The 27,773-nt window shown below is 35.8% G+C and overlaps 1 protein-coding gene and 1 pseudogene across 1 annotated transcript; one reads left to right on the top strand and one right to left on the bottom strand.

Annotated features, from left to right (window-relative positions):
* The first annotated feature begins 880 nt into the window (after window positions 1-880).
* LOC113343247 (zinc finger BED domain-containing protein RICESLEEPER 2-like) lies at window positions 881-2,301 on the top strand. The gene is made up of 3 exons (XM_026587497.1): window positions 881-1,573; window positions 1,706-1,719; window positions 1,830-2,301. Exons 1-3 carry the CDS (start codon window positions 881-883, stop codon window positions 2,299-2,301), a joined length of 1,179 nt encoding a protein of 392 aa, XP_026443282.1.
* Window positions 2,302-25,146: 22,845 nt separating this feature from the next.
* LOC113343245 lies at window positions 25,147-26,617 on the bottom strand (annotated as a pseudogene).
* Between the last annotated feature and the right edge of the window lie 1,156 nt (window positions 26,618-27,773).

Raw genomic sequence — 27,773 nt, 5'->3', positions numbered from 1 at the left:
TATTAGTGGTGGAGTTGTAAGCTTAGGTGTAGATTTGAGCACAAGGACGGATTACGAAATGTACTTCTCGTTCCCGTCTGTTTTGATGCTTTCTTTGTGAATTGGATACTTGTTTTTGATATAATTGATATTTGTATGCATTTGACCTGGATTTTTGCTATAGTTGATACTTTTTTTTGCTATAGTTGATATTTGTATGCACTTTATTGAAAACTTTTAATGTAGTGTGGTTTGAGCTCAATCCTTCGGACAAAAGTTGGAAATGTACCTATCTTTCTCTCTATTTGATGCTGAATGATTCTTTTGTGAATAAAGATTAGTTATTTAGGGATGTAGGGAATCCAAATGAGTTCCTTCACTGCAAAATTAGTGTTAGAATGAAAAGTGATGACCAATTGTACATTACATTGAATGAAGACATAATTTTGATGTTGGGTGAAATAAATAAGAAAAAATAGATGTTCACAAACCTTACATTTTAGAATTTTTTTTGGCTTCCTAAATCAACAAAATTATCTCTATTCGAGAGACAGAATTAGATATCACTTCTTCTAAAGTGTTGTAGTGATTGTGGAGTGGTCAAATCACATTTCATTCATGTGTAAACTCAATTGCATGTACTGTGGCTACACCTGAAAGAATACACATCTCTTTTTCGTAAATTACGATTGAACGAATGGAGTATAGCAGAGAATTGCTAGTATGCCGTTTAGAGTGGTTGTACATTGACATTTTTTAACTGAGTTGTTTTGTTTTCCTTTCTATTTAGAAATTACGATTAAATTACTATAACAAATGCTAAATGCAGACTTGCTTTTTGACATAAATTACGATTAACATAAATGTATGGTTTATCACATTACAGACTTTCTTTTTGACAATGCGAGGATGCAGTTCAACACCTACTGCCTCTATTTCTTCTAATAAGCCTGCACCTCGACCTCCACCTAATGCAAGTTCAGATGGAGGTGCAAATTCAGCTGGAGGTGCAAGTGCTGCTGGAGATGCTAGTGCAGATGGAGATGCAACTGAAGTTGGCATAAAAGTTACAAAAACACATAACAATAAGAGTAAAACCCCTGAAGATGCAACTGAAGATGACACAGAAGTGACAGAACCAAAGGGAAAGAAACGTTCTGATGTGTGGAACAACTTTGATATGGAACCCAAGCCTTCGAAATATGCAAAATGTCGCCACTGTAAGACAAAGATTGCATCTCAGGGTGCCAAGTATGGGACAGGTGGTATGAATAATCATTTGAAGATATGTAAGCAGAAGCCCAAGGAGGAAAAAGGACAACAAACTCTTGATTTTCAACCGGCTAGGCTAGGAGAAGAAGGAAAATTGGTTGCGGTAACTTTTAATCAAGATGCATGTACACATGCAGTGATTTTATTTGTGATTTTAGATGAGCAGCCGTTTAGAGTGGTTGAAGGAGAAGGGTTCAAGGAACTTTGTAGGGTACTTGAATCCAGATTCAAGATCCCTTCTCGTATGACCATTTCGCGGGGTGTATTAAATTTGTATGAAGCTGAAAAGGAGAAGATGAAGAACTACTTCAAGGCAAACAATGTGAGAGTTTGTCTCACCACTGACACATGAACCTCAAATGCCAAAATAAAAGCTACATGGTTATAACTGCGCATTTTATTGATAAAGATTGGAAGCTGCACAAACTGGTAATCAACTTTTTCCAAATTTTAGGTCATTCAGGTGAGGTAATTGGGAAGATGTTAGAGGAATGTTTGTTAGATTAGGAACTTCCCGGGGTTTTTACTATTACGCTTGACAATGTTAGTGCTAATGATTTATCTATTGATTATCTAAGGGAGGATGGTCATTTAAAGGAGCAAGTGATTAGTTCAAATGGTGTACTGAATACTAAGTTTATGCAAGTTAGATATGCTGCTCGTGTGCTTGCACTTGTTATGAATGCTGGCTTGGGAGAGTATCACATGGCTATTAAGAGAGTAAGGGCAGTGGTGAAGCATGTGATGAGTTCTCCTGCTAGGTTGAGTAAGTTTATGGATTGTGCTAAACAAGAAAAGATAGATTGCAGAAAAGGTTTAGTTTTAGATGTGGATACAAGATGGAATTCCACTTACATGATGTTGGAAGCTGCTTGTAGATATCAGAAATCTTTTGAAAGGCTAGCACGGGAAGATAAGGCTTTCAAAAAGAAGTTTTGTTTCAACGAAAGATCCATCCCTCCTGTATTTTTAGGTTCTCTTGCAACTTCTAAGTTCATCCGCATTGACATAGATGATGAAGAAGAAGAAGATTCAACTTTGTTATCGTGAAGTTGATTATAAATGATTTAATGGGTTAGCGGTAAGTTTTTCTAGTAGCACTATGACACACAACAATATGATCATCCAAAACACCACTTTATGTTGGGCTTGTGTATTGACTTGTTCTCCGTATGCATATTCCTTTTAATGAACCTTACACTTTATATCCTCTGAACTTCGTAGTGCCCTAAGGTATTGTGAATAGATATGTCTTTGATTTTTTATATTAAGTTGAGAAATACTTGCTTATAAATGTTGGTTAGCATCAGTTTATAGTTGTTAGTTACCTCAGTTTGACTAATCAGTAGCTGTTAATTGCCTATTCATAGCTTTGACTAGGTAGTAGACTCTTGACATTGTTTTCCTGCAAAATCCCCATTATGCCAATGAGAATGATTTACACCTGGTAGTTCAACTAGGTTGGAAGTTTTGATTCTGGGTAGGCCGTATTATGTACTCTGAGTATGGTTTTGGTTTGGTAGATCAATTAAAAGAGTGCAGAGAAGTGATCAGTCCTTGCTGCGAAAGACTTAGCTTATCGACTGAAAATGATTAGAAATATGTCGACCATGTGCTGTTGATCTTGTTTATTTTTCTTGGGAATGTTTTTATTGCTTGGGAATGCTTGGGAATGTTGAAAATGATTTGTGAATCCACCATTTGTAGGGTCATATCTGTTTGTTTATCATTCGCAGGAGTTCCCGTGGAAGGAGGAGAGGTAGCTTGGGAGCCAGCAACTGCATTAGTTTTGTTTCAATTAGTATGTAGTTAAAAGATGTTTGGGGTTTTTCTTAGCTCGATACTGCGCACCTCTATTATTTTTCAATTTCTCATAGCAGAATGAATCTTTTCACACTGATGAATTGTAGTTAATTAATGGTTAGGACTCTTAGGAGGATTATTCGAGTTAAAGCACTGACACATTATTGTTTATAAATCATTCGGTTAACCAAAAACCGTCCGGTTTTTAACAAGACCGAATAGGCTATACATTTCATTGGTTTTAATTATTGGAAAACCGAGTATATTGGTTTCAGTTTAGGTTTTGCCAAAAATCGATAAAAACCGAACCATGTGCAGCCCTATAGCTACGGCAAGAAGCTGCCGAGAGATTCGTTGAAGTTATTATCCTCTGGTTTTGCTTCTGTGAATTATCAATTTCACACAATTAATCCAATCAAGCTATGGCAATCGCGTTAGAGATGTACCCGAGCCAAGATGATCTCCTCTGCGAAGACGTTGGATGAACCCTAAACACTTTAACTAAATAAAAGAAGTCGGATGAACTTTGTTCATGGGTTATAAAACTTAGTTTGTTTCCTTAGTTTGTTTCATCGTTAACGTAGAGGAGATCATCTTTGAGAGAAGCACTAGCGCTCCAATTTAGGTCTCCTTTTAAAAGTTACTTATCACTAACTTTGTTGATCAAGAGAACCGGAAGTATGGCAAGTGCCAAGTCCGCGAACTCAGTCCGCGAACTGCCGAAGTTCTCAAACCCGAGAATTTCTGCTGGAGTTGACAAACTACTTGCGTGAGCCAAGTCCGTGAACCCATTCCGCGAACCGGCAAAGTTCTCGAACCCGAGAATTTCTGATTGTGTTTGTAAACTCTATCCGGTGTCTTAAGTCCGCGAACCTAGTCTGCGAACTTGAGAAGGTTATATATCTAAAGATGATTTATGAACTTAATCTTAAAAGACTGAGGAATGCATTTGAAAACCGTGGCTATTAAAGTTCATGAACCGATTCTAGTGAATCAAATCATCTTTGCTTCAATTGTGTCTTGTGTAGTTACATAAGATTTCATTGCAATTGAACAACTCTCTTAACTAGTTCATTTGAGTCAATTTAACTAGTTATGGTGAAGAAGAACATGGTTGGTATGAAAACGCTCATATGGTTAATCTCTTTGGGTAGACTATTGTTGAACCAACAATGTACACGTTTGGGTGCGGTTAACAAACCTAGAAGCGTACAGACATTTGTGTATGACAAGCTAAGTTTTCGATCTAACGGTTGAGAAATATTAGCTTGAATCAAAATCAGGTTTTCATCTAATGGTGAATATTGATTGATTTGTAACCAAGGAAAAACCCTGATTTGAAAGGCTATATAAAGGAGACATATAATTTTGTGCAAAACTAATCCCCACATCTTACATGTGATACTAGTTTGCGTGCTAGAGTCGTTTCTCCTTTAACCTTTGGTTTTCTTCTTCTAAAACCACGTTAAAGACTTAAAGATTTCATTGGGATTGTGAAGCCAAACCGATACTACTTTTATCGTAGTTGTGTGATCTGATCTTGCATATGCTATCGCAATAGAACAATCATATTGATTGGCTTGAGATCATGAGAGTTCTCCGATAGGCAAGATATAAAAAGTAATCACAAACATCTTCTTCTCTTCGTTTGTGATTCCACGACATATTGTTTCGCTACCATATGATTAAGGTTGTTGTGAGGTGATTGATTAATCTATGATGTTCTCCGGGAATATAAGACCAGATTATCAATTGGTTCTTGTTCTCCTTGATTATTATCAAAAGACGGAACAAAAACTTTAGGGTATTTATGTGGGAGACAGATTGATCCTTTGGTAGACTTGTCTGTGTGAGACAGATATTGTTAAAGCCTGCGATTTTGGGTCGTAGCAACTCTTAGTTGTGGGTAAGATCAGCTACGGGATTCAAGTGCGCAGTATCCTGCTAGGATCAGAGGCGTAGGAGTACAACTGTACCTTGGATCAGTGGGAGACTGATTGGGGTTCAACTATAGTCTAGTACGAAGTTAGCTTGGAGTAGGCTAGTGTCTGTAGCGTCTTAATACAGTGTGTATTCAATCTGGACTAGGTCCCTGGGTTTTTCTGCATTTGCGGTTTCCTCGTTAACAAAATTTCTGGTGTCTGTGTTATTTCAGTTTCCGCATTATATTTTTTATCTGTATAATTGAAATAATACATTTTGTGCGTTTAGATCATCAATTAGATTCATCCAACCTTTGGTTGTTGATTATCATTCATTGATCCTTGGACATTGGTCTTTGGTACCGTTTAAGTTATTTCCTTGTGTTTGATTAGGACTCGCTGATTCCTATTAGCTTGAGTAAATAAAAACAAGAGAGAGATATTAACTCCTTGAGATACTTTTACCTAGATTGATTCTGACTGTCTAGTTGATTCTCTAGAAAGTGTTTCGGAGTTAGTCCATATAGATTGCTAAGCGAAATATTGGGTGGTGTTGTTAGACCCACGCTTTTTCAATTGGTATCAGAGCAGGAAAACACATTAAAGACCTTATAAGTCTGAGTTAGTAGCGATCTGATTATGGACGAGTCTATCTCTAATAACGTACCAATTCAGATTTCACCAGATAAATCTGAAAGCTTCGTTTCACCTGAGAAAACTGTCACATCTAAGTTAATATCTAAACATTCTCTTGATGTAAAAATTGTTGATTGGGAAACACTCCTAGAAGAACAGTTGGATGAACTTTCTGATGAAGGAGATTCAGATGTTGATGAGGAAGTCTCGAAGTACGTTAAGTTTTTGGATTCGTGGAAAATGAATAAGATTACAACTCTCATGTCACACCTCTTTTGACTCCTCTCTGTCCAGAAAACAAGAAATTGAAAAGGATTTACGGAGGTCTTTATGGTCAGAATCGCACTTGTGAATCGGTCCTCAAAAATACCGAGGAAAACCTGAGTAGGAAGTCACTTGAACGTGATCGTGTATATCAAAAATACTTTTTGTTAGAAGAAAAACTTGCAGAAATTAAAGGAAGGATTAACTCCTAGCAAGGAAGATTTGATGACAGAGAAAACCCTTTTCTCGCTCGAGAAAAACTTCTTGAGGCTGATTTAGCTGCTGCTCTTGATGAAATCAAGATGTTGGAAGATGACTTAAAAAAGTTCAATACTAGTTCAAGCAAATTAACTATTATGCTAGGAGCAAGTAAAAATCATCGTGATACACGAGAATTGGGCTATAAGGGAATAGATGCTCCAAGTAATAGCAAAGAGGTAAAAAATTTCAAGGCTAGTGATTCTTCTCAATAATAGGTTTCCACTGATGGAAAAAGTTAAATACCTTCACCGGAAGTTAAGGTTCAAAAGAGCAAAGTATATCAACCTCCCAAGTCAGCACACACGGATCGAGGTAAGAACATTCCTTATGTTTGCCACTATTGCTGGAATAAAGGTCTCCTGGAGAGGAGATGTCGTTTCCATATAAGAAATCAAAAACTTCATGATGTTCTTGTTTGGGCATCACAAGAAGTTGTGAAACCAAGATCATACGTTAAGACTGATCCTCCTAACGTTACAGGTCATAACTATCCAACCTTTAGGCAAAGGAATCAGTGTTATGATAAACCTAGATTTGCCTATAAACGTCGTACGAATCCTTTTTACAATCGTAATGGTTATCAAAAGGATAACTTCGTAAAGACGAAGACAAGATCTGATGCTCCCAATTGGAGAAAGACTAACTTGCAAAATAATAGTCAATTCAATTCTCTTCTGAGAAATCTTGAAAAGAGTAATGGGAAGAAGGTTCCGGTTGTTCCTAAACGCACTCAGAAGTGGGTACCAAATAAAGCCAATGATGCTTTGAGTGTGAAAAGGAATGATCTTCCAGAAAATTCCATGTCTATGGAGAAGGCAGTATCCATGATGTTGGAACTTAACAAAAATTTTGGGAAAATGGAATTGGATGTGAAAGGTTCCAAAAGCGATCTATTTCATGATAATCCAAAGGTCACTTGTGGTGAGAAAGATATTGTTCACCCCAACACAACTTTATTGTGTTGTAAGTGCATCTTCACCAAGAAATTCCTGCCATGTATACGGTGAGGGAAGCACAAAAGTTGGGGCGCACAGATTATGTTCGGTAAGGATGTAGAATTCAATTGGGTTCTTCTAAAAGGTATGACTATAAACTTGATAAATTTTTGTGTTTATAATAATCCATGTACCTTTCTTATCGTTCATTTCTACCTAACTTGATCTGTGTTTGAGATTCTTAAATGTTTAGGTATGAAAATAGTAGTTTGGGATGTTTGGACTTCATGGTACACCTATAAGGTATGCTTACCATCATTTAAAATCAAAATCTAGGGGTTTAAGTTCGCAAACCCAGTCTGCAAACTTTTTTAGTCATGAAAATTCGTTTGCAAACCCGTATGCATACTTGCCTGTAGACGTCGATATTCGGTAAACTCGTTTTGGTCGTAATTTCTTCGTACAAACTCGGAATGACCTCATTATTTTTTAATTCTCTTTCTCTTAGAATTATCTTCAAAATGAAGATGAGAAACCTTGAATTTGGATGAGTTAAGATTGGTATTTGTCCTATCTCTTGTTTTTGAGTGTTTTGCTCCATTTCGTCACATGTTCCACTTCTCTTGGAATTGGGCACTTGGATTCTTGGAGTACTACTCTTATAAGCTAATTTGTAGCTTTTAAAAGAATGTTGTTGGTGAATCGCAAATAAGGAAGTTCAAAAATGGGCAGTAGTACGCAATACTATGGGATTCTTGAATGTTCACAATCATATTATGTGAACTATGCTGCATGGTCGTTAATGACTTTGTATGTTCTTCTTTGTTAATAAAATATTTTTATATGCCTTTGGTAGCTATTCGTGGTGTAAATCCGGACGAAAAAGATTGATTCTACCCTCTAAGGACAAATTATCTTATATGTGCATTACGCGTTTGTCTTGATGCCTAGGAAACTTCTTATGTGAATTTATTCTTATTTTTGAGAAGGGTTACTAGAGTTTGGAATAGCCATTATTGTGATTACACATTGCTATGTCCAACGGTTTCATCTTCATGTTTTTAGGTTTATTGGTTTAAATTCTAAAAATATTTGGAGGATGATGTTTTGTAGTATTTAATCTTTATGATTTGATATATTGCAATTTGTTATGGGATATTGGTGTTTAAGTCCGTGAACTATGTTGTCCCATATTTTGTCAAAAGTAAAGTCGTTTATGATCGGTATTCGTTTATTGATTAAAGAATGAATGGAATTTTGACATATACAAAAGTCAAGCCTATATTGTCAATCTTTGATGGAAGATAGGTTAAAATCTTTTGTGTTCAAGGTTTATGTCTATTAATTATTGTTATGCTTATAATAATTGAAGATAGAATGAATCCTTGAGTATTCTACGGTATTGATCTTCATTGATCCATCTTTTTGTATTACCGTGAGGCTCCGTGATGTGTCTTATGTTGAGAACGATACAACTGAGTTGATTATTTTTGATTAGCTTGGTTGGTTGTTCCGTAAGGTACGTTATGTTGAGCATTTTAGAACTAAATCAATCATCTTCTTGGTTATTTAGTTATTACTCCACAAGTTCTCTTGTGTTTAGTACATGAAAGATTAAGCCAATCACTCTCTTGTATGGTTATCTTAGTCGTTGCTCCGTAAGTTTACTTATGTTGAGCACAATGAATTAAATTGGTCACTTTTGTGGTTAATTTTATTATGTATTCCGATTAAATTACTCATGGGGTTTACTTGTGAATAATTTGATTGATTTTTGGATATAAAAATCATTCTCATGGTTTTGGTGTCCAATAAAAATCCTCCGTTTCTCTTGAAATTGAGGTCGCTCGTTGTTGTTCTTTCGGGAATGACATCTAATGGGGGAGATTTATTTTGAGCTTGTGCTTAATGGTCATATCTTGAGGGGTGTGTGGCTGTGGAATTTTAGAGGGGTTATCTTGTATCTTTAAACTTCTTGATGAATTTTGTTAGCTTGGATATATGATTGCATCTAAATAAGATGATGTGTGTTTCTTTCTCCCAGTCATGAAATGTCTCTTACGGAAATTTCATTATGATCCCGTTCTTGTAACTTTGCCAATTTTATTGAAAAAAAGGGGGAGAATTAATATGTAGTTCACACTACAAATACATATGATTTTCGGATCGTTGTGTAAGGGGGAGTGGTTTTCATGTGAGATGGAGTATTGACTAAGGGGGAGCGATACATATCACCATAGTATTATTGTTGAAGTTGTGATACAATTGGACTTTGACATTGTGTAATAATACTATGACATTGTATAACAATGATCGAGATCGATGCTTTCTCATTGTTATAGCTACGTATCTTCAACAACGGTGATGCTAAAATTACAACCTTTGGGATCATTGGAGTACTTGGAAGTGACGAATATTCGAGGAATGTTGCATGTGGAATAGGAGCTACTAAAGTTTCATTATCTTTTTTGTATTCCATATGTATTGATAGTTTTGTAACTAAAATTGACAAAGGGGGAGATTGTTAGAGCACTTCTCGGTCAAACTCGCATGCGTTGCTATCTGAAGCATGTTTTTCAATGTTAGTGATCAAAACTATAAGTATTGATTTCTAGTCTCTTATAGCTAAGTCTCGGACTAGGATAGTAAGTGTAGTTGAGCTTAAGGACTTCATGGAGGTTCATCATACAAGTAGAAGATCTACTCAAGAAACCGGTGGAACTTCTCGACAAAAAAGTATGTGGATACTTGAACTTATCTATCACTCAAAAGTCTATCTATTATATCTCCTACTCTTTGAGACAAAAGTCGTATGCTATATATATAGACTAGATTATACACATTTGGTATTTCGAGCCGAGTATACCTCGCCTATCTATATCTCGAAATATGTGTTGTTAAGCTTCTCGCTTCGACCAAGTTTATCTTTACCTAGTGACGAAAGCCATGAATGTTTCAATCACTTTGAAAATTGCTTTGACGAGAAATAGTATAACAACTGTATAACGTCCTCTAAGAATGTTTCAATGATTGGAATGAGAGTTTAGATTACATAACCAATGAATTCCTTGAACCGAAGTTTACGAACTTTGTTGATCAAGAGAACCAGAAGTATGGCAAGTGCCAAGTCCGCGAACTTCGAAGTTCTCAAACCCGAGAATTTATGCTGGAGTTGACAAACTACTTGCGTGAGCCAAGTCCGCGAACCCATTCCGCGAATCCAGTCTGCGAACCGGCAAAGTTCTCGTACCCTATAATTTCTGCTGGAGTTTGTATACTTTATCCAGTGTCTTAAGTTCGCGAACCTAGTCTGTGAACTTGAGAAGGTTATATATCTAAAGATGATTTTTGAACTTAATCTTAAAATACTAAGGAATTCATTTGAAAACCGTGGCTATTAAAGTTCATGAACCTATTCGAGTGAATCAAAGCATCTTTGTTTCAATTGTGTCTTGTGTAGTTACATAAGATTTCCTTGCAATTGAACAACTCCCTTAACTAGTTCATTTGATTCAATTGAACTAGTTATGTTGAAGAAGAACATGGTTGGTATGAAAACGCTTATAATGTTAACCTCTTTGGGTAGACTATTGTTGAACCAACAATGTGCACGTTTGGGTGTCGTTAACAAACCTAGAAGCATACAGTCATTTGTGTATGACAAGCTAAGTTTTCGATCTAACGGTTGAGAAATATTAGCTTGAATCTAAATTATGTTTTCATCTGACAGTGAATATTGATTGCTTTGTAACTAAGGCAAAACCATGATTTGAAAGGATATATAAAGGAGACACCTAGTATTGTGCAAAACTAATCCCCACATTTTATGTGTGATACTAGTTTGCGTGCTAGAGTCGTTTCTCCTTTAACCTTTGATTTTCTTCTTCTAAAACCAGGTTAACGACTTAAAGACTTCATTGGGATTGTGAAGCCAGATCGACACTACTTTTATCGTAGTTGTGTGATCTGATTTTGCATCTTCTGTCGTAATAGTACAATCATATTGATTGGCTTGAGAACGTGAGAGTTCTCCGATATGCAAGATATAAAAAGTAATCACAAACACCTTCCTCTCGTCGTTTTTTGATTCCACGACATCTTATTTCGCGACCATACGATTAAGATTGTTGTGAGGTGATTCGTTAATATAGGCTGTTCTTAGGGAATATAAGACCGAATTATCAATTGGTTCATGTTCGCCTTGATTATTATCAAAAGACGGAACAAAAACTTTAGGGGTTTTCTGTGGGAGACAGATTGATCCTTTGATAGACTTGTTTATGTGAGACATATTTTTTTTTATTGTTAAAGCCTGCGATTTTGGGTCGTAGCAACTATTAGTTGTGGGTGAGATCATCTAAGGGAACCAAGTGCGCAGTATCCTGCTGGGATCATAGGCGTAGGAGTACAACTGTACCTTGGATCAGTGGGAGACTGATTGGGTTTCAACTATAGTCTAGTCCGAAGTTAGCTTGGAGTAGGCTAGTGTCTGTAGCGGCTTAATACAGTGTGTATTCAATCTAGACTAGGTCCCGAGGTTTTTCTGCATTTGCGGTTTCCTTGTTAGAAAAATTTATGGTGTCTGTGTTATTTCAGTTTCCGCATTATATTGTTTATCTTTCTAATTGAAATAATACAGGTTGTGGGTTTAGATCATCAATTAGATTAATCCAATCTTTGGTTGTTGATTATCATTAATTGATCCTTGGACATTGGTCTTTGTACCGTCCAAGTTATTCCTTGTGTTTTATTAGGACTCGCTGATTCCTATTAGCTTGAGTAAATCAAAACAAGAGAGAGATATTAACTCCTTGAGATACTTTTACCTAGTTTGAGTCTGACTGTCTAGTTGATTCTCTAGAAAGTGTTTCAGAGTTAGTCCATACAGATTTCTAAACGAAATATTGGGTGGTGTCGTTAGACCCCCGCTTTTTCACCAAGTACTGCTACTCTTTTGTTAGAGCACTGCTTGGTCGAACTCGCAAGCGTGGCTTTCTCAAGCTTGTTTGTCAAGTTTAGTTTCCAAAACTATAAGTCTTGATTTTTAATCTACTTATAGATATGTATCGGATTTGAATAGAATGCGTAGTTGAGCTTTAGACTTCACGACGTTCATCGATTGAAGACGAAGAACTACTAAGGGGAGCTTGTGGAACTTCATCAACAAAAGGTATGTAGAGGCTTGAACTCATCTATGACTCATACGTATATTTCTATTCTATATCCTATTGAGACAAAGGTCGTATAGCTATATATATAGACTTTAGTTTATACACATTTGATATTTCGAGCTGAGTTTGACTCGCTTAAATATTTCACGAAATATGTGTTGGTAAGATTTCGCTTTAGCCAAGTTCATCTTTTATTCTTGATGAAAGTCAAAAGATGATCATGTAAAAATCGCCTCTGAACATCTTACATTATTTGTGTGAGACCGTCATTTTATGTAGACTCGGAATGTTTCGTATTGATCTATTGATCACTTGAAAATTTCTTTGAAGCTAATAGTTTGTGTCAGACGGCTATTCACGTCTTCCAAGAATGTTTCAATGATTACGATGGAGTTAGAACAATTAACCATTGATTGGATATGGCACAGTATGCGTACTTGATGCTAACTATTGCATGTTACTCCAAGTCCGTGAACCAAAGTATGCATACCTTCATGCGTACTGGTTTAACAGTTGAAGTCCGAGGACTTAATATGCATACACGTATACGTACTGGATTAACATCTCAACTCCAGGAATTTAGTATGCGTACCCGTTTGCATACTAATTCAACTGAGTTCGGTCGTGAACGACAGTATGCGTACCCATTCATATACTGGCGGACAGACCAAGTCCGAAACTCTAAGTATGCGTACCCGTTAGCATACTTGAGTGGGTTGAGTTCTAAAATCGGTTTATTCGTGAACAAATACATTTATATGTTAAGGAATGCAATCTTTTGCAAACCGTGGCTATATTGTTCATGAATGGTTCGAGTGAATCAAAATCGATTTTGCTTCGATTGTGTCTTGTATACTTCTATGAGAATGTTCAATCGATTTTGAAAAAGGTTGATATGAAATTGTTCATATGGCTAACTTCAGTTAATTGTTAAGCCAACCAAGTGTACACGTTTAGGTACGGTTACCCACATCTAAATGAAGGCACATTTCATTTGTGTATAACAAGCTAAGTTCAATATAACGTACAGTTGAAAGATATTAGCTTGAATATAATAATCAGGTTTTCATATAACAATGAATATTGAATGCTTTGTTACCAAGGTAACATTGATTGCAAACCCTGATTTTAAGACTATATAAGGGAGAACTAGCAACTTGGAAACCTAATCCCCAGACCTCTTGTGTGATACTAGTTGCGACTAGAGTCGATTCTCCTTTAACCTAGGTTTTTCTAAAACCATTATTAGGTTAACGACTTGAAGACTTCATTGGTATTCTGAAGCCAGACCCAACTATTTTCTCTATAGTTTCATGTTCTGATCTTACTTCGTTTTATCGTATTGAGTAATATCTTCTCTAACATTTGCTCGAGATTCAATCTCTGATAGGTAAGATAAAAAGTAGTCACAAACATCTTTTCTCATCGTTTATGGTTCCAAAATATCTTTTTTTGCTATCGTACAATTAAGATCATTGTGAGGTGATTGATATTACTAGCATGTTCTTCGGGAATATAAGTCCGGTGTATCAGTTGGTTCCTGTTCACTTTGATTTATCAAAAGACGGGAAAAAACTCGTAGGTATTTCTGTGGGAGACATATTATTTATTCAATAGAATTTTCTGTGTGTGACAGATTTGTTTATCAAGTGTTCGACTTTGGGTCGTAGCAAATCTTAATTGTGGGTGAGATCAGCTCAGAGAATCAAGTGCGTAGAGTGCTGCTGGGATTCAGAGGCGTAAGGAACGCGAATATACCTTAATCAGTGTGAGATTGGTCAGGGCTCAACTACATTCCAGTCCGAAGTTAACTTGCAGTAGGATAAAGTCTGTAGCGTCTTAATACAACGTGGTATTCAAATATAGACTAGGCCCCTGGGGTTTTCTGCATTTTCGGTTTCCTCGTTAACAAAATTTCTGTTGTTTGTGTTATTTATTTTCCGCATTATATTTTTATATAATTGAAATATCGCAGGTTGTGCGTAGTTCAACCAATTACATAATCCAACCTTTGGTTGTTGATATAAAGTGATTGACACTAGAACATTGGTATTTGGTACTGTTCAAGTTATTTCTCTTATTGATCCGGTTCACAGATTTCTTTTTGTTCGATTGCAGATTAATTTGAGAAATAGAGATATAACTCTTGGATGTATTTTCTTTGATTGAGTCTGACCTAGTTGATTCTCTTGGAAATATATTGGAGTTATTCCATACATTGCCTAAACGAAATATTGGGTGTGGTTGTTTGACCCCCGCTTTTTCAATTGGTATCAGAGCAGGCAAACACGTTTAAGACCTCATAAGTTTGTGTTTGTATCAATATGACTCTATGGACAGAAACACTATCTCAATAAATGCACCACCATATCCAGGGATTCCAGAATTCTCTTCCATGACTGATTTCATAAAATATGTAGAACAAATTCTATCTAAACCTCCACCAGGTTTAAAATCCGTTGACTTGTTTACAGGGCTTGAAAAGAAACTTGAAAAGTTATCTCTTGATGTTGAGTTATACCTCCACAAAGTGCAAGATTCTCTTGATAATCTAAATCAAGTTATGATGAAGAATATTCATGTTGAGGTTGATATTGATCTAATTATTAGTGAGTGCAATACTCCTCTTTCCTGTATTCCAAAAGTCAAACTTGATATAATACAAGAAGAGTCTAAACCTCATCTATCAGTTAGTCTCATCTCAGAACATGACTTTGTTCATCTGTCAAATCCGATACACCCTCTCAAGATAATTGTATTGCTGTATTTTGTGAAAAATTTAGGATGTTTCTTTTCAACAAAAGAGTTTCCCAATGCAGTACTAAATACTATCAGAAGAGACTATTTTTCTAAAGTATAAACCAAGAAACCTGGAACACAAATTCTCTTGTGCTCTTTTAAAGTTCTTTGAAAGACTTGTAAGAACAATCCTCTAGATATTTCTGAATACTGTAAGATGCAAGAGTAGTTGGAAAGAAACTATCTCTTAGTGTCATGGTGTGAAAACTCTCTTTGTATTATCTTGTCTGGTTTATACAAAGAATTTCTCAAGAAAATGTATGTTGCTTATCAAAATTCGATGAAGCTTAAAACAAACGAGTCCTTGACTGTACACATACGGTTCACGTACTCTGATCTCGTAACCATTATGTGTTCGAACCGCGTTCGAGAAAAATCTTAGCCGGTTCGTGTACCACCGTTTGACGCATAAAAAGAGGAATAACTCTCTTCGTTCTCTTCAAATCTTCTTCTTCTCAAACAGTTCGAAAACGAAACAGAAAAAACCAAGGTTCGCATTTCATCATCTACCTCTCTCTCGTTTCTTAAAATTTTTGTGTGTAGTTTGATTCATTGAAATCAGGAAAAGATTTTATGCTACGGGTTAAGAACGGATTTTGGGTTTGTCACCGGTTCGGAAATTCACCATTGGCAACAGTTCGCTTACCCAAGTAAGTTCTTTAACATTTTTTCTTTATCATCATGTCTAGAAGGAAGTATAATAGTGGTGGAAGTTCAAGTAGTTGAGTAGTTGATAGTTGTAGCTTCCCTAAAACTAGCAGCTGACTAATCCAAAGGATTAACTATAATATGAGGCACTAAGGATCTAAAACATCTTTTAAAACATTAAGAAAGAAATGCTAAACAAAGGTTAACCCGAATCTAAACCCTCTCTGAAAATGAATATAAGAACTCCTCTCATGTGATACATATTCAATATTTAGTTAATTTAAAAATAAAATATAAACACAAAATAAACATAGAGGAATCTAACTAACTAACATGACCAACTCCTCGAAGCTTTCATCGCCTCGTGCACATCTTGATCTGTCTCTGAAACTGAAAGTGGGAATGGGTGAGCACATCATCCGTAAAAGGGGTGCCCAGTAGGAATAAAATTTAATTTTTAAGTAAACCTCGACATGATTTGGAAAACCATAATGTTTTCCCAAACACTAAACGACAACCAGCATACTGAAATAAACAAACATGTATACGTAACTAACTCCTTCCAAATGATTATTTTTGTGATGACATTTACACACCGCAAACAATTATTTTTGTGGTGATATTTACACCCGTAATATTGGTGACAATTACACACTTAGATAGTCTGTGAGTGAATGTACACACCCGTAATATTGGTGACAATTACACACTTAAATAATTTGGGTGACAATTACACACTGAGATGTGCATAACAAGTATAAATGAAGGAGCGTATCCTATATATACCACATATGAAAATTCTTATTTCCCATAACAATTCACAAAGATGAACAAAGCATTAAAGATCCTTTCCAAGAAATGGAAAGAATAAAAGAATCAACAGAACTTTCGGAATTCAAAATTAAATAATGCGTGGAATTTAAAATCAGAAAATGCATATTGTTAAACGCAAATCCTTGTAAAAGAAAACACCAATCGTACAAAAGAGTTAATGTAAATTCCACCTTTTTTGATGACAAACCATACGCCTACCTTGAGATCCACGATCCAATGGTTCATCCTTGGAATCGGTCGTTGTTAATAAAGACTAACGCTTAATCACATAAGAATTCTAAGAATCTAGCAAAAATGGCTCACACAAGAATCATATAGTTCTATCTAATGGTTCTAGGCCCATTTATGATTCTACGCATCATCATTATCCATATCTTGCATTTCTAAAGGTTTAGTAATTCAATTAGGTTGATTCTAAAGTCCAATATCTAATTCTTATGAATACCTACAACTATGTAGAAGGAATCAAAAACTAATTCGGACCATAAGGGGTCCAAAATATCAAACTGAGAAAACTATCCCTAAGCCCAAGTACACTAAACCATCCCCTCAATCAAAGGCCTGGTCTATCTGGGTCAATTGACGGTCAATAACGGTTAACATCTGGTCCAACATAATCAACCAACAGTCAACGTCTAAAGTCAAGTCAAGGGTCAACTAGTCAAATCGGTCAAGGTCCACTGAGTTAAGTCTGGTCAGGTATGGTTACTGAGTTAACTCAATCAGATACACTAATTCAGAAAAATACATCACTCAGACATCTGACTGAACAACAAGGCTCAAGGCTAAAGCCTTGGCACAAGCCATAACCATTGCCCAAGCCAAAGAACACTAATGCACAATCATGGTGCAACACAACCCTAATTATAATTGTCAACTATAACATTGAAATTCAATCAAAATTATAGCTACAAACCCATTACAAGAATAACACATAAAATTAAGTTAAACTTCATAATTTAACTACAACTAAAAGCTTAGCCTACCTGCAAAAGTAGTAGCTTCTCCACATTCTTTCAACATTCCGCTATAATAATGATCTACATGATTGCAGTAACTCCATGTATACAATCTTTGGTTAAACAAACATTTCTTTCAAACCCTAAATCATTGCCTCTCTGCTAACAGATTCCAGTACCAGCTTATTCCTCACACACACTTGTAATTGCTCTTACAATCATGTACTCCATAGCGACCACCGCTGAGTAAGACAAATGTGGTATTTATAAAGTTAATGTCTATACACTAGGCCTTATGTCATGGGGATTTGAAGGTTCTTGATAAATACCCTGGACTCATTTTTGGTCATTCTCTTGATAAGAGAGCCTATCATTAACTCCATCGATCACAAATCAATTTCATCTTTCTTGTTAAGATATATGGGCATCCAACTCGAAACCAATTGGCAATGAGTGGAGTGGCTCTAAGGATTATAAACCATATGACCTTAGACAACTCAGACAATGTGGGACTAATAATCTCGACACGCCCCCTCACGTGTAGCCTCGTTGGGTCTAACACGTGGACTATAAATCTGGTGACGTGAAATAAAGGTGCGGTCAAATGACTCGACACAAATAAAATAGTCTACTCTAATACCATATTAGAATACGAGCATCCAACTCAAAACCAATTGGCAACGAATGGAGTGGTCCTAAGGGTTATAAACTGCAAGAAGCGGCGAATCCAGAGGAGCAAAAAAAATTCTTGAACAACATAACTAAAAACTTAACTTGTAATAAGCTCTTGAAAAAAATTAAAAAACACACCATTATAATAACCCCAATTTAAATTAATGGGTAAGAAAAGATACACGAGTCAATGATTGAAGAAGAAAAAAAATCAAAATTTAATGTACTTATAGAGGCGTGAGTAAAAACCCTTACTTGAAAATGGAATCAAAATCAACGGAAACGGATTAGTCTTTAGCAGTTCGTATGAATCATATACGAACTCAAACCTAAGGAAGATATTTTGATTTCGGTAGAATAGAGATTATCTACGAGGAAGTTGTTTTGATTTCGGTAGATTAAATATCATCTATGAAACCATCCTGAATTTTAGAGAAGTTTTTAGTCCGTGGATGGTGGAATTAGGTTACATCAATAAGGTTTTTCAGAACTACATCTTAGGGATGCAGTTGTAGTTTTTGGTGTAAATATTGAGGGGTACTTGATTATCCTAGGAAAAATTACAAGTAAATTTTTTTTTCAGAAAATTTAAGTGCGGGCCAATGAACCCAGTGGCTCCACTTGGATTCGCCACTGACAGCAGGATCTTAGGGTCTAGGTATTGGAAACTATTGAATTTGAATGCACAGACTGTTACACATTTCCTGGCCAGGTACACAAAGGCTTCACGACGTGCTTATCAATGGAGCTATTCATCGGAAAGCTGCTACCACCTCCACCCCCAAAGGAACCAACCCTAAGGTTATAGTCTCTTCCGATATTAACTTAAGCGAAGATGAATTGTTGAATAAGAAAAAGGAGACAAACGTCCTAATGTATAGCCGATTATGTATTAGTTGAATTTTCAAGTAGGGAAGTATTACTAAAGAGTGTGAATGTATGCGCGTAAATAGTGAGGTATACCCCACTTCAAGCGTCTATATAAAGAGTAACATGGCAACGTAAAAGGGGTTGAGCAACTTTATATTCTGACAGATATATTTGGAGATGAAACCTTGTGAGTTCTGAGTTAGGATTTGGATTGTAAACTTAGTATTCAGTATCATTATCTTAATAAAATCCTAAATTATCTCTTTCATGTATTGAATTCTCTTGAAATATATCATTTGGGTGTACTGTAGAACTTCCTGAGGTTCCGTTGGAATTGTTTCATACTTCGTTTTTTGGTGGTTTCATGTTTGTCAAAAAAAAAAACGCGCAGTCATGCTCACAACTTTGTATAATGTTATTAACTGTCGAGTGCACCCGTTAACAATAAAAACAGTATGTTTCTTTCTTGTATAGGGACCCCTATTGTCAGCAAGCTAACTTCACCAGACTTATTTTCTTTCATGAGAAGTGAAAGTTCCATTTAACTATCTATGTTGTTAAAAACGTGAGCTTGATGACCTTGTTTCAGTAAATTAACTTCACCGGACTTATCAATTAATCTGATGGTCAAGGACCGGCAAGGTCTTAATTAAGAAGCATAAGATGACCATGTTTGAACTGATACACACTTTTAAGATGAGTTGAACCATGTCGCATCAAACTTCTGGGTAAGCCGAACATCATTATGGCACTATGACTAGCAGGGAAAACCGATAGAGAGAAGAAGCCACGTCCCGGTGCAAGATCAGTGCAAGAGAAATTATTAGATAACTAGGGTTTATGTGCAGTAGTTATATTTTATATTTTTATTTTTGAAGCAAGTAGTTATATTGAATGGTGATGATTTCCCTTAACTTAGATAAGTTGATAATCAGGGCTTGGAAATAAAAAGAAGAAATCAACAACATCCAAAATAAATAATCCAGAATTAATGAGAACTAAATTTATTATTTATAAATATCGTACTGGCTTCCTAGCTCCGTATCCAATAACAAGGGATCAAGCACAGCGTATAACTTCCACATTCAATAAACTTTGCCGAAGGGACAACATATTATTTAGCTTATTTATTTATTTATTTTATTTTATTATTTTTTTCTAAGGAGGGAAGCTCGTATTCTTTCACTTGTTTCAAAATAAGAAAACACATCGTTTCCTTGTCAAAACAATAAGTCTTGATTGCTAGTCTACTTATAGTTATGTCTCGGATTAGGATAGAATGTGTAGTTGAGCTTTAGATTTCACGACGTTCATCGATTGAAGACGAAGAACTACTAAGGGGATCTTGTGGAACTTCATCAACAAAAGGTATGTGGAGACTTGAACTCATCTATCACTCAGAAGTCTATTTCTATTCTATCTCCTATTGAGACAAAAAGTCATATAACTATATAGACTTTACTTTATACACATTGATATTTCGAGCTGAGTTTAAATCGCTTACGTGTTTCTCAAACTATGTGTTAATAAGCTTTCTCTTTAACCAAGTTCATCTTTTATTCTAGACAAAAGTCACAAGATGATCATGTGAAAAATCGCCTGGTAACATCTAACATGATTTGTGTGGGACGGTCATTTGATGTAGACTCGGAATGTTTCGTATTGATTATTTGATCACTTGAAAATTCCTTTGAAGCTAATAGTTTGTGTGAAACAACTATTCTCGTCTTCCGAGAATGTTTCAATGATTAAACTAGAGTATAGGACAATTAACCTTTGATTGGATATAACACAGTATGCGTATTGTGCATAACAATTTAATCGACATGGAAAGTAGGTGCAAAAAGTACAAATACTAAGGCCGTTTGTGAATCAGTTTAGGCACCGTACGTGTACCGGTTTGCATACTACAAACAATCCCAGGTTCCGTAATTAGCACAGAAAAATTTGGGTACGTGTACCGGTTTGCATACCATAACCACTTACCGAGTTCCGTAGTTTACATAACAATTCAGGTACGTGTACCGGTTTTCATACCTTAAAACTTTAACTGGTTCCGGAGTCCACTGAACTTTTTTGGTACGTGTAACAAGCCAGTCCCGTAACCACAGTTCCTTTACGTTTTTCATACTGGTATGCGTATCGATCCGGTTCACGAGTTGACAGATCTTTTCAAGGATTGTATAAGAATATGAGTACTGAAAATCCGTTCATCGACAAATAGCTACTCAGTTACGTATACGAGTACATGTAATACATCTCTAGACTTCTAGCAGTTTTCTCAATTTGTAAGACTGATAACACTATCTTATATCCGAATATAATAGTTATATATTTATCTCTAAATCAATTGGAAACATTCCCGAATAACATCAATGACACATATCATTGTTCTAGGCTATTTCCGAATGATAAAACTTGAATCATGATTTTGATTCCGAACAAAAAAAAATTCCTTAATGGAAATTCATCGAGTATGAATAAATATTTGGTAAATTTAGTCATTATATTTCTAGAATATTTTAATTTGGAAATTAGTGCTCAACTCGAAATTTTTGTCTATGCATAATAGTATAATTAGTTATGCGACATCGTCTCATAGATAGAAAGATGAATATAACTTATGAAATAGGTGGTTTCGTCTTCATTTACCTTTTGTCGAAGAAGTTATCCAAAATATTCGGTTGGTCTTCGCCTTCAAACGGTAAAACGCAATGATGACTGCCGCGATGTTTGTTTCTCAACTAAAATTCTATCTTAATCCGAGACTTAACTAATTGTAGAATATAAATCAAGATATAGTTTTGACATCTAAATTCGACAACAAGCTTGAGATAACAACACTTGTGATTTCAACCGAGCAATGCGTTAACAACTCTCTAAGCCTAATTCGAACTATCTTAGAGTGCGACAAGCTCTAAGTGACATGTTAGTGTATATTGAGTTTATTTCTAGCTTACCCAACGTTTTTGAGAAAAAGGCTTTATGTTTGTGTTTGTGTTAGTTTGATTTGTTGCTTCAAATTAAAAGGGGTTGTTCCACAACTATAGGTGGTTCTATTGCATCTTTCAATTTCAAATTCCATCTACAAAATCACCAAAGGTAAGTCATTCTACTTATAGGATTTGTAATGAAAATTATTTTGATAAACATGAAATTTATAGTATTAATTTAATTAGTTATATTTTATATAACTCAATAAAAACACTAGAGTGTAGCTGAAGTTAAAAATCCATGTTTATTACATGTTTTGTGATGTATGTGTGATCAATGTTGAATGAAACTATTATATTGGTGTTCAAAACTGTTGGAAAATGTACAATATGTTTCTTATAAGTGCCTATGTGTACTTACATACAAAACTGAACTTGATACTTCAAGTGATGAAGAAGAAAAAAAATAGTGTTATTGTTTAAACAATTGTGTTTGGATGAACGTAGCTTATTATTCGTCAACCGCTGCCTAAGGAAGTGCACACACAAAGTGTACTTAGTTTAGATTGGGTGTGGCATGATGGAAAAATGATGAATTATTATTTTACACCTGGAATTTGTAATAGTTCAAGAAAATTCAAACAACCTTTAGGTATGAAGGAATATTTATTTCAGAAATAAAAAAAGTTATTTGAAGTAGATGGAGAATGACATCAACGCCCGGATGCAGCTGGTGTAATGGGGCATTCTACACATATGAAATTAGTTGTTTGATGAAATGTTTATGCAAAAACACATGCATCTACTGATAGTATCAATGACTACACTCGTATGAGTGCCATAAAAACATGAAATTATTCAAAAGGATTTTGCAACATAACTTGCAATACTTTCGGAGAAAGATACTTGCGCCAATCTACTCCTGAAGATGTTCAGAGGTTTCAAGATGAAAATGTTGAATGAGGATTTCCAAGAATTATATGTAATATTGATTGTATGAAGTGGTCATCTAAGAACTGTCTGATATCTTGTCAATGAACGTATCAAGTTAATGAAAACTACAGTTCTATTGTTTAAGAAGCTGTGTCATGATATGATTTATGGTTTTGGAATGCCTGAGTCAAATAACGATTTGAATGTGTTGGTCACTCATTCCTTTTTGTTGACATCCTCAATGGTGTAGCACCTCCACACACTTATGTCATCAACAATTGCTAATACAACATAGGTTATTTCTTAGCCGATGTATTTGTCCACAATTGACTACAATTGTATAATCTATCACTAAAATATTAGAAGCTCTAGGCTTGAGAAGGTTCAACAAGTATCAAATGGATGAAGAAAGAATGTCAGGCGTGATTTCAGAGTGCTTAATGGGAAATTTAGAATTGTCGGATCACCATGTAAGTACTGACAACAATCTTACTTGAGCCTAATAATCAAATATTGTCTTATTTTGTATAACATAATTATTGAGCATAAACGTGCAGATAGGGATTGGGGGTGCAATTATTCCTGTTTTGATTGCAGAGCCTATAGAAGATCCCCGTGTTCTTATGTCAAGTCTAAAAAACATTAAATTGTACCTCCAACTAAGAACTGATTTTGTTGCGGACAAGGGCGTCCTCCTAGAGGAGGTTAAGCCCAACCATAAGTACAAGCATAACAATCAGGACCGTCAAACTTTAAAGATTCCGATATGGAATACGCAATGGATGCATCATGTGACAACCTAGAAAATCACGCCTTCGCAGGCCATGACCCCCAGATGCACCACTACGATGCTAGTGACCGAGTCGTAAAGCTTATAATCATCTCTTGCATCAAAATTGGGAGCCAAATGATATGAGTTACCAAATTATAGAAATCACCTCTCTATTATATGATACGAGCGATAAAGTGCTGAACTATTAATGCTAAAACTCACTGTAGATGCCTATGTACCTCACGAAGAAGGGATCAAGCACAGACTATAGCTCATCAATCGTCGGGACAAGCGACTAAAGCGAACTCGTGTTGCAAGAACAAAGGACAAGCATATCCTAGTCCACATAAGCCAAAAGCATATTTTGCAAATGATGCGCAAGAATGTGTGTCACTGGACTTCCCTTCATTTTGCATTATGGTGATGCATCCTTAGTTTCCTAATTCCGCAACGATGATGCCTAAGCGTTATGAAGCTCTTTTGAGCATCCAATATTATCATACTGTTGGGCCAGTTCAATAAACACCTGTTGTTTGGAGGGAACTGAAGGAATCACAATCCTCAATTGCTAAGAGTTGATTTCATCTGTTTGGTTCAGGGAGTCGGGATCACTCCATTGGAGTGGAACGCCGATCCCTTAATTCTCTAAACAAAGTTCAATGTAAATTCTTAGTTCCAACTACATGCTAATTTATTCTTAATCAACGAAAATAACTTAAAAATAAACTCAAATATCAATTTAGATAATGTACAGAACATTGATTCCATCTTTAACGATTATATTTAGCTATTCATGGAAGAAAAAAGAAGAAGAGCTAACACGCTTTTCATCCTTGAGGGGAAACCCCCTTATCTATTATGCTAGTTTCACATCTGTTGTCCTTGCAATGTAAAAATCTGTCTAATTCTAACTAGAAGTACCTCTTAAATACTACTCAAGTGTGGAGGTATATGTGCCTCAAATTTAGTGTCAAAAGCTTGCCAAACATTCAAAAGTATGGCAAGAAAAATTTGTCCAAGACGAGCCCAAAACATAACTCCGCTCTCCTTCTCGTCCAGGCCCTAAAAGGCCCAACAGTCAATGTTTTAAACGTAACTTGTTTGTTTTATGTTAGATTTGAAACAAAATGATAATGTTACTCATTTATATTTTTTGATATGATCAGCGGGGATGATAATGTTAATTTTTCGATGTCACTTACAATAAACTTTGCTCTATAAAATTTCGGTTCCAATAAAGCTTCAGCTGCTTCAAAAAAAAAAAAACAAAAAGCTTCAGCTACTCGCTTTACCTCTTATATCCTCCTATGAATGTTCATAGCTTTGAAAAGTTAAATGTCATCATAAGCACAATATTAAGAGATTAAGTGTGAAGGTTGTGGTATATCATTTCAAGTCAGGGATGACTACCTTATAACAATAGAGAACAATCGTTTCTTAAGGCATAATTGATACCCAGCAGCTAGACATTAAAATACTTTAATGTGATCTTTTAGCTCAAGTTCATTTTATTTATGATATAAATTGATAATACTAGTACAACCATTGCCACGATGGAAGGGCCGACCGAAGTACTTATTAGAGAAATTCTAAAGAATAGATGTTCAAACAAAACAACTAGAATATTCCGTCAACAGAATATCCTGATTACCGGAATCATCTAATCTGTCACAGAATATTCCGTCACGGTACCGTCATAGCTGACGGTCAGTATAGTCAAACCATTAGCCAACTGGTCAAGGTAAAGAATGAGTTAGCCGAGTCAGAGGTATTATTCGGCTGAGTTAGGAGCTGGATCGGATCAGTGAGTTAACTCGCCGGAGTAGAAATCCGGACAGAGTTTTCTCTGTTTCTCCATCCAAGAACACACAACACCAGCAACAACTCTGCCTTCACCCATCTTCAGTTGTATTGCAACTCCATCACAATATTTATCTTTATCAGCACCACCATCTCCTTGCTGTAGTTCCACTTATACCTGCAACAACAACACCAACTTTGCCTCAAGCCATTTCAACTGCACCAGACACTGCAATTACTTCAACTCCATTTGCAGCTCACTAATACCCTGTAGCTTGTTGCAGTAACATCTTCATGGAAGCACCAACACATTTAAGACCGTTGCAGTACCACCAATTTCATCCCATTGAGCTTGTTATCATGTCCGAAATTTCCTGTAAGTCAACAAATGCAATAGAATTTAGCGGGAATTCTAGCGGAGAAGCAAAAGGGTCCAACGGTCAAATCAGAAACTCATGAACAAACACAAAAATATGTAGATTAAGCAGCCTACAAATAAACAATAATTGAGTCTTATAATCATACAGGTTACTTGTTCCACGGGTGGATTATAAGCAGATATTAATCCACACAGACCAAGTCATGAATCCAAAGATGATCCCAAGATGAGTTAATCACTTGAAACATTTAGTTTTTACTATGTGTCATAACAATTCATTGATATGCATTTTTTACCAAACCAACTCATGTACACTATCATTATCTTTAACCCTCAAAATCCAAGCCAACACCTAAAAACATTTAAGTAAAAGTAATTACCCGTTCTGTAGAAAATAGTGGGTTCTTCTTGGAATCAGAATGTGACAAACCACAATCCAGTGACTCTAATTTCTCCATGAGGTTTTGATTGTCTTCCAACAACCTGTCATACTCGAGAAGGAACCCTCCCGATTGCTTCCTCAAAGCCTCTGCGTTTGTTTCTGCTGCTTTAACATCCTTTTTCTTTGTCTCACACTCGGATTCCAACTTCTAACTTTCTCCTTCAAGATGGTGAGCTCTTCCTCCATGGCTTTTGCTTCCTCTGAAGCTCCATTCTTGGCGTCATCAAAACCTCTACTTTGTTTCTTCACAACCTCCATGTTTTTCCTTAACAGGCGGAGTTCCCTAATGTAATGGTGCAGACGATCTGTCATCCATGCGAGGAAAAGAGAGAATCATGCATAAATTGTGAACAAACAACTAGTAAGCAAATAAATTCAAAGGTGAACGTTCAGAGAAATTAAGAATCACTCCGCCATATGGGAGTCAGTACGAGTTCGATTGGGTCCAAGAATTTGGAATCCGTCCACATTCAAAACTCTCAAGAAACAGAAACTAGACTAGATTGACAAACACTTCCGTAGCAAACTTGGAATACCAATTCATCTAAGTTCAAAACAATTGACACGACAAGTCACACACTGGAAGCGGGCCACATAGTAAGCCAATCTTAGACTAGATTTTCATTAAATTAGCAGCAGAAACGTCATTATGCATGGCTGGTAACATGCACATATATATAAAAGTACAGTACAACAATGTACAATTGTCAATAGCAGGGATCTAGTCATCAAAGGGATATGGTTATCATTTTTCTTTTGAGGCAGTTGAATTGATAGTAAAGCAAGAATATGTTCATAAGCAAGCTCATCCGGGAACACCATACAATAATAAAAAAATCTTATCAACCATGACATATATCATCACCGCAGTTTATCCTAGATGTAGGTCGTCTAGACTCATAACGATCTGATTCTGATATTCGACCACATCTAAACAATGTATATCTTCAACCATGTTAGTTTAACCACGGACAACTTCCCCTAGTACAACTACTGTGCACAACGGTCATAGGCTTACCCAGCTCATAGCGCATTGGCTTTAATTTACACGCATAGTATCACAATCTCGGCTAGCATAAGCATAGTTAAGAAATACTAGCAATATGAACAAAATCAATTCAAATCTGAATCCTCTATTGAACTCACGTGGATCACATACTGAGCTATAATGGATCTATAAAACAAAGCTGACAATAATATCACATGATAAACTTAAACGGTATTTCCAACACAGCTGATAAAGAAAGCAACTCCAGATCAAACTATCACAAAAACTAAGACAAGCTACTAGTCCATTTCAAATCAAACAAATATCTACTTAATCAAGAAATCTAAACACGTTAACATCCATAATCTAACTTAACATAATCACAAGAAGAAGAATTACCCATAATGGAAAAACACCAATGACTAAAGCCTCTCGACAAAATGTAGGATGCGGTATCAGTATGGCAGACAAATTGCAGAATGAAACGTGGATTCTTACATG

This window comes from Papaver somniferum, unplaced genomic scaffold (assembly GCF_003573695.1).
Source record: "Papaver somniferum cultivar HN1 unplaced genomic scaffold, ASM357369v1 unplaced-scaffold_57, whole genome shotgun sequence".
NCBI lineage: Eukaryota > Viridiplantae > Streptophyta > Magnoliopsida > Ranunculales > Papaveraceae > Papaver > Papaver somniferum.
Note: the sequence above shows the minus strand (reverse complement) of the source record. Positions and strands in the feature narration are given on the sequence as shown.

Bases quoted from the DNA above. Each gene is read 5' to 3' on its own strand.
- LOC113343247 (XM_026587497.1), top strand. From the start codon at position 881: ATGCGAGGATGCAGTTCAACACCTACTGCCTCTATTTCTTCTAATAAG.